The sequence below is a fragment of the Phyllopteryx taeniolatus genome, chromosome 3, assembly GCF_024500385.1.
Source record: "Phyllopteryx taeniolatus isolate TA_2022b chromosome 3, UOR_Ptae_1.2, whole genome shotgun sequence".
Taxonomy (NCBI): domain Eukaryota; kingdom Metazoa; phylum Chordata; class Actinopteri; order Syngnathiformes; family Syngnathidae; genus Phyllopteryx; species Phyllopteryx taeniolatus.
In genome coordinates this window covers 32226067-32234668 of record NC_084504.1, presented here as the reverse complement: position 1 = coordinate 32234668, position 8602 = coordinate 32226067, and the positions used below count along the sequence as shown (strand labels likewise).

The 8602-nt window shown below is 43.2% G+C and overlaps 1 protein-coding gene across 1 annotated transcript; it reads left to right on the top strand.

Moving 5' to 3' along the window:
* The first annotated feature begins 7208 nt into the window (after positions 1–7208).
* On the top strand, positions 7209–8323 carry LOC133475635 (immediate early response gene 5-like protein). Its single transcript, XM_061768765.1, has one exon. The coding sequence runs from the start codon at positions 7420–7422 to the stop codon at positions 8248–8250; it is 831 nt and encodes a 276-aa protein (XP_061624749.1). The 5' UTR covers positions 7209–7419; the 3' UTR covers positions 8251–8323.
* The last annotated feature ends 279 nt before the right edge of the window (positions 8324–8602 follow it).

The following is an 8602-nucleotide window of genomic DNA, read 5'->3' as shown; positions in this document are numbered from 1 at the left end:
ATTTGGGCCAAAGCGTGTGTGCCTCTCGTGATTTCTGGTCCGACCGACTTCAGCCACCGACCTCGCGACCCCTCACCTCTCAACGTATTCTAGAAAGACTGCCGAAGCGGCTGATGCTCTGCAGTCCACAAATGAATTATGCGTTGGAAAAAAAATATTGGAACAAAAAAAAAAATAATCCAAAATCCTCTTCATGAAGAAATCAGGCATGAGAGCGTTTAGGTCTCCCTTAAATCTTATTTCTTCATCTTGCGGAAACATTTTGGAAAATTCTATACTTACCGTTTGGGAGAGGCCAAGGTCCTTAAAGGCTTGCTTGGATGACTTTGGTGAGGAAGAACTCCTCACAGAGTCCTGACCTCAACCCTATCAAAAATCTATGAGATGAGCTAAAAATAGACCTTCTAGAAGACTACAAATGAACCGAGTTTGTGATCTGGAAATCCTCATAAAAACACTCTAAAATGTAGTATAAAGTAGAAGTTGGAAAAATGCAATATAGTATTTTGAACTACTTTTAAAGTCCCTGTCAATTGAAAATAAAATGTCTTTTCAATTTGACACACCCCAGTGTTGTTAACAAGCCTGCTAAAATTTGAATGGAAAAAAAACAAAAAACAATCGCCAAGTACAGTGGAACCTCACGTTACGAGCTTAACTTAGTCCCGTGACCCGAACTGTTCGCAAACCGAGGTCACGTTTCCCATTGAAATAAATGGAAATTTGATGAATCTGTTCCAACCGCAGAACGTTATATTTACCTTATTTTGATCCCTGTGTGGTTAAAAATAAATGCTGTGCAATATAGAAATAGATGCAAACACAATTTATGGTGATGAAATAACAGTGGATTCTTGTCTGAATACGCTGAAAACAAGGCCCACTAATTTTTCAGCTGTCAATCAAATTGGTGCGTACAAATGCGCTAAAATGTCTGTAGTGTGAGCAACGGACTGAATAACGTGTGCTGCTGTGTAATAAACGGTTAAAATTTCCCTGAAATATCTGTGTTGTATGTGTGTGCGCACATAACGTAGCGGCGTGGCTCGCTAGCAGGCCAGCGAGCGGCCCGGCGGCCGGGTCGTCTGGAACGACAGGAGGCCCGACTCATGCCAGAAAGCCCGAGTGCGTACTTGAAAAGCTGAAAAAGAATCAGAATCCTCTTTATTTGCCAAGCGTGTCAAAAACACGCAAGTAATTGAACGCTACATGTCAAGAAATCAGTACTCAATTGTCAGTCTTTGCGCATGTTTGCAGCACTTCAAACATATTTAGTGTATTTTGAAACAAGTCACTGAAATGACTTTTGTCTTTAATGCTTGTTGGACTCTCCGCAAAGTGTGTGCTGCCAAAATATAAACCGAAACGTTCACAAGCTAATCGAGAGCACAAGTAAAACTCGCCTTACTTTTCTTCCGAAGGTGGAGTGCTGCCAAGAGCGCTGGGTTTCCCCTAACTCTGCGAATTTCATGTTGGACACCCTTGAACTCCTTTTCCTGTTTTCCTGCCTGAGCATGTCGCACTCAAGCACGCCATTCTGTCTGCACAGGTGATCTTACGCACGGGAAATGGAAACTCTGAATGTGCGTTCCAGCGTGTTTCTTGTTTGTGTTTGTGTGCGTGCACACTGGGATACGGGGGGTGGGGCGGGAACGGGCCCGACACAGGATATGTTGGGAATAACACAAAGCTAAAAAAAAAAATAATAAAAAAATAAATAATGGGGAAAAAGGAGAAAAAAAAAATGTCACATGATCTGACGCACGGAGTTGATTTATTTGGATTCAGAAAGAATCTGTTGCATGTGGTTTGGAGGAGAGAATGTTTTCCTTCGCTGCTCTCAGTGTGCTCAGACACAACACATGGAAACATTTTCGGAGAGGCCACTGCTCTCTGAGCGAAAGGAGGGGAGAGAGAAAAAAAAAAAACTTGAGACCTTTTACTTCTCCTCCCACTTTTCACGTGATTAAATTGCATACATGTGCTTGCCATATGTAGAAATATCTCCTCAGTGTATATTTGTAATGCACTCTGGATTGTCAAAGAGCAATTTTAAGAAAAACAGAACGTCCACCGAGCAAGGACTGGGCTCCCCGCGATGGAAGTGTGCCGGAGATTTATCAATAAACAGCCAATGTACAGCCTCGATTTCAGCGTGTAATAAATAGACTTCCCCCCAAATGAGACACTTGCATGTCTGCTCTATTGTCTGCCATAAATATGCTGCGAGGCTCGCTTAAATATTGATAACGCCAATTTTCTGCATATCGCGCACACCCTCTCTCCATCACCACCACACACGCTCACGCACACCAAAGCCCTCCTTCTTTCTCTCCTTCTATCCGGCAGTTGTTTCACCCTCACAGTAACCTTGCTTATGCATATTGCATATGTAAATAACGCAAGCCAACTCTGAAGTAATCGGGTGCATCGTCTACACGGCCAACACTGGAGTGCTTTTCTTAGCAGACATTCTTTTCTTTACGGGCTCATTCAACCCAAAACTTTGCTCTCATTTGTCCAAGCGCAAAACAGTATGAGGTGATTTTATTTTATTTATTTATTTATTTATTTATCTTTTAAATCATCAATTTCCAAATAAGTGCGTAGTCATTTGAGTTTAGGGTTGCGTCGCAAATCAGGTTTATGTAAATTACCTAATCATTTTTCATTTTAATTTCAAATCACTAAACATATTCTGTCACAATTAACTGCAAAATGTGTACTTCTTGTATAGAAAAAGATTGTCAGTATATATGTAGTGTCTGTCAAGCGCTATTACTGTATTGTCAAACGTGTTTTTTATCGGATGCTTTGAGACATCTAAAGTGTGGGGAAAATGTGTGTGTATATATAAATATATATATATATATTTATAATTTTTTTTTCAGTGCCTTTATTTATTGCAAATCATTCTGTTCGCATGAATGATACCTTGCAAACTTTTCTTGCATTTTAAATCGAAGTAAAATACCTCTTTTATGCCGTATTGACAATAAGTAGTTAAATTGTGTTTCCACTAAAAACAATCACATCCAATTGTATTTATTTTTAGATTTTGGATCTTGACGTTGATAACTGTCTGCTGAACATGATCCTTTCTTTTCACTTGGTTTGTTCACTGCATAGTTTTTGTCCAAGAGTGATCAAATACAAAATAGGATTAAATCAAGCATCTCTGTATCTCTTGAAATAACGTACCAGTATAAGTCTGGATGTAGAAATGTTTGGAGTGGGGACGCCCACGTCGTAATAGTCGCGCAAAACAGCAGTTATGGATTAACCAAGTGTCACACTTAATTGCGAATGCTGTTACTTTTGCTTTTTAAAATTGTGTATTACCGACAACATATTATTCCAAACAGCTGACTTTATGAGCTCAAATCTGTTTGACTTTTGGACTTTCTCATAAACTACAAGCTGTGGTCTCATCCTAGCCCCCCAAAAAAATTTTTTTTTCAGTATATTTTTGGATTAATAAACATACTCTAAAATCCGTTATCAGATCCATGATGTCATTCAAAGCTCCGCAGTATCTTTGTCAAGCACAATTTTGATACTATTTTAGTATTGAATCTCTTTAGATCCTGCACGTGTGCAGTGTGTATATGAACATTTGCTTTTCTATATTTCATAATTTACCTTTGCTCCCTTGACAATTCGTATGTATGTTATGAATCGAAGAAGGCGTTCTGCAAAAGGGTTTTAATTGATTTCGTCAGGACCTTTATGTCACTCTGCTAAACTATACCACACCTTATTCTATATAACCTATTGTTTTAGTGGCAGCACTGGTGTCCTAAATGCAATAATGTCGTAACAGTGGCCATTTAGTCAATACCATTCTTATTTAACATCATTACAGACGCGCGCTAAATGAAGCTAATCGGCCCGCTAATACTTTTTCATGAGGTGCTGAAGCGACAATCCAATACCGTGGCACACATTTGTAACCATCTGCTCAGTGCATTTTCACATGAGATCCCTGAGAGAGCACATACACGCCCAGGCTCCAGTTGACACTATTATCCGAGCCTGATAACATAATAGCGGCAGCCCTCATTCACCTATTTTGGCAGCAAATCAAAGTCATAGCCAGGTGTTGGGGGTGATGTCAGCCATCTGCATGTGCAACACAAACAGATGTGGGATGACAGATCATCTCTCTACTAAGCGCTTACACCTCGCACCTCCCGAGTTTTCTCACAATATCTCCATTATCAGAGGCAGTCCTAATGACATCACTGACAGGTTCAGACTGTGCAGTCATCATTTGCTGTGTAATTTACTGAGCCTATGCTGGAAGGTACATGGATGTATCCTCACTAAGAACGCCACACGCCATTGGGTGGACTTTCGCACTGTATTAACACCCACATTAACATCAGAAATCTTTTTCCTCTCATTTAGCTAAAGGGGTCATTTAATATACTGTAATTTGATCCATAACAGCAAAGACACGTTTTTAAAAAAAAAATAATAATATATAAAAATAATCTAATTTGGCCATTTTTTATGCTCCTTTGGTTTTATATGGTGAAGTGTCTCCCATGCTTAGACAGCCACGTTTAAAGTCCCATTTTCAAGAAGTTATTGTTGATTTCAAATTATAGGCATTCATAGTCAAGCAATCCTTATTGACGGAGCAAACGGTGGTGGCCCATTGAAATACATTTCTTTTTATAACGGCAAAGACAAAAACAGCTTCATAAAAATTGTGGGAGTTGCACAATTTACATTCAAACTCTGAGAATACAAACGCATACAGCAGCTGAAATAAGTATTGAACACGTTTTCCCATTTAATATATTTCCAAAGGTGCAATTGACCTGGAAATGTCACCAGATGTTGGGAACAACCCAAGTAATCCATACATACAAAGAAAGTAGAACAAATAAGCTCAGAAATTAAGTTGTGTGTAATAATGTGAGACGACACACAGGGAAAAAGTATTGAACACGCCAACTGGTATTTCTTGAATATTTTGTACAAAAGCCTCTAGACGCCTCCTGTATGGAGAAACTAGTCGCACGCATTGCTCGGGTGTGATTTTGGCCCATTCGACCACACAAGCAGTCTTCAAGTCTTCTTGAAGATTCCGTGGGCTTCTTTTATGGACTTTTGAGTTTCAATTCTTTCCACAGATTTTCCATTGGATTCAAGTCAGGTGATTGGCTGGGCCATTCTAGCAGCTTTCTTTTTTTTCTTTCTTTGAAACCAATTGAGACTTTCCTGGGCAATATGTTTTGGATCATTATCTTGCTGAAATGTCCAACCTCGTTTCATTTTCATCATTCTCGTCGATGGCAGCAGTTTTTTGTGCCAAGAATGTCTCGGTACACTTGCCCATTCATCCTTCCTTCAATAATGTGAAGTTTACCAGTACCACTTGCTGAAAAGCAGCCCCACCCCATCATGTTCCCACCTCTGCACTTCACTGTTGGTACGGTGTTTTTAGGGTGATGTGCAGTGCCATTTCTCCTCCAAACATAGTGTGCATTATTAAGAGTGCCTGCTAATTCCAGGTCTCTTGAAGCTCTCCACAGGTGGTCCTTGGCTCTTCTGATTATTCTTTGCACTCCTCTGTGAGAAATCTTGCAAGGAGCAGCTGAACGAGGCGAATTTATGGTGGTATGATTGGCTTTACATTTTCATATTATTCATATTTCCGTTCAGAAGCTTTAGATATGCGCCCGTAACTAATGCCATCGTTATGTTTTGCAACGATTAAGGCCTCTTTATACTCCGACGACGCCCGCATTGCATCACGTGACCGACGAATTGAGATGTGTTTTGACCAACACTTTGGCAATGAGACCTTTTTGTAGGCTATCAATTAGGACTGAACCAGCTGATATTCATTTGCTGGATTGCTGTTTGATTATTGATAGATTTGAGGTGTTTCTTGGCTTTCCGTGCCTTTTTGCACCTCCCTTTCTTCACGTGTTCAATACTTCCCCCCTGTATCGTTTCACATTTTTACACACAACTTAATTTCTGATCTTATTTGTTCTACTTTCGTTGTATGTGTGCATCACTTGGGTTGCTCCCAACATCTGGTGACATTTTCAGGTCAATAGCACCTTTAGAAGTATATTTAGTGAGAAAGATGGTGACGCGTTAAATACTTAATTCAGCCGCTGTAAATGATCCTACTCATTAAACCCATCACACAAACATAATAACGGTAAAGTCGTGCAATAGTTCAGACACTTTAGCGCATATTAAATTGTGTCTGTTATTGTGTGCTGCAGAATGGCTGCCTGATCCTGGCACTTCAGCTCACAGATCCCTCTGGTGTATTGCGACAAAATAACGAGGCTCTTTCCAGTGGCTTTAACGGTGAAGACGGACCGTGTGTCAAAGATGCAAAAAAAAAAAAAAAAAAAGCAACTCACAAGACACTAAGATGCCTTCGGGTTAGTTTTCATGGAAAAGGCGGAAAATCCTATACGTATATAAATTTTTTTTTAAAAATCCGCGTCTTCGCTGCTATTGTTCACACTACCGGATATGAAAATGAGCTACGACTCGTTTTGTCCCATTTAGTCAAAGGTTCTGCCAGATGCAAGACACAAGCGCGACTTAAGCAGGCAACCCGAAGCGGGCAAAATGCGATCCGACGTCAAGGATCATTTTCGCTGATTTAGAAAGACGTTCGTGACCGCAGTTGTGGCAACTGCATCATGCCGGGAGATGTTTTAAATCATCAAATTCACGCTTTCAAGTACGTCACTACAACAAGATTAATAAGAAGTAAAACAAAATAAAAATAAAAAAATTGGATAAATAATTAATAATAAAATAATAAAAATTGGATAAATAATTAATAAATAATGAAATTTTCAATCAAAAGTGACTACGATTTTTTTTTGGGAGACGTCTCTTTATTGGCTCTCACGTGAAAGCGTGCTTAATTGTGTATTGCGCATGAGTACGTTCACATATACCGTATCACTAAATATGTATCGTTTCGACGTTATCCGTACATTTAGAATATACGGTGCTTTCGCCTCGATTCGGGAGATGTCGGTTCCCCCCCCCCCCAATGTGCTTTTGCCATAATAATATCGTCCAACGGCACACCGGGCTGTGTTTCTATTTAGCAGACTGCACTTCTCCTCGTCTCTATCGCGACATCCTCGACAGGCTCCCTTATTGTCTGCCAATATCCCGTCGTATCGCGCCACCGCTTCAAGTCCGATGACGGTTGCCGCAGCAAGATTCCCAAATCGGCGATATTCGCACCGCCTCCCTCGCATTGGACAGCGTCTGCGCGAGGGCGCGGCGAGGAAATGTGAGCCTCGCGAAGACGTGCCCTCAGCGAGTAGACATGGAGCGCCGTGTACACGGGCTTCTCCTCCGAGCAGACAGGAGCGTCCGCTAGAAGGCTCGGCGTTTGAAAGGGGCCCGTCGAGGATGGAGAGCGCTTTGGACGCACAGCACCTCATCTCCATTTCGCTGAGGAAAATCCAGAGCTCCAGGACGCAGCGAGGAGGCATCAAGCTCCACAAGAACTTGCTGGTCACGTACGTGCTGAGAAACGCCAGGCGCGTTGATATGAGCGAGAACTCGCCGCGGACGCAGCGCTACGAGGACGTGGCCGCGGCCCGCGAGACGCACCAATACCTCCGGCTGACCGGCGGCGGCTTGACGGGCTTGACGGACTTCTACTGCAACTTTGGCGGCGCCGACGCGGACACCCTGCGCCGCGGAGCGCCTCCGCAGCCGCAGCCGCAGCCGCAGCCCGGCTGCCAGTCTGCGGAGGCGATGCTTCCTCCGAGTGACTGCGCAGAGCTCGCGCAGGTGTCGGAAGGCTTTTGGACTCCCGCCTGGGAGCCGCCGCACGCCCCGAGCGCGCACGTCAACCACAAGACCGTCCTGGACCTGGACACGCACGTGGTCACCACCGTCACCAACGGATACTTCCACTCGGACTGTTGCGCGCAGCCGAAACACTTTCAGGCCGCCAAAAAGAGAGCCGTTGTGGAGCCGCACTTGTATTTGTCGGACTTCGGGCCGGTGCCGTGCAAGCGGCCGAAGACCGACGAGGAGCCGCTTTCGGACCCGGAGCCCTCGGACTCCAGCAACATCTCCAACCTGATCTCGGTCCTGGGCTCGGGCGGACTCTCGGACTTTGTCAGTTGGCAGCACGCGGACCTGGAGCAAATCTTTGCCTCTCCGACTTTGAGTTTCAAACACACTTTGTTGACGGCCAGCGGGTGGACGCGAGCGATCGAAGCCTTTTGATTTCTATCACTGTTTGCTTTGTGCGCTTTCATTTGCTTGCTTGTGAATAAAACTAACGTGTCGCCACTGAAAAGCCTCCCTGTGCTCTGTTGTTGACACATTTCACACGTAAACAAAATCCGCCTGACGTATAAATGGCATTTGGACAGCAGAAAATGCCATGAAAATAAATGCATTTGAAGCGGCGCTGACGAGCGCGTTTCGAGCGACGTCGCGAGAGCTCCCCCGCGCGGCCAGTGCGGGGAAGTGCACGCTCGCCAGCCACACATCCTGTTATTTTGCCCACCCGGGAGCACGATTAAGTTTCCAATCGCATTATTGACGTTGCTTCAAAGATGCTCATTCGGCATTC

Coding starts and splice junctions, on each gene's coding strand:
- LOC133475635 (XM_061768765.1), top strand. CDS start 7,420: ATGGAGAGCGCTTTGGACGCACAGCACCTCATCTCCATTTCGCTGAGG.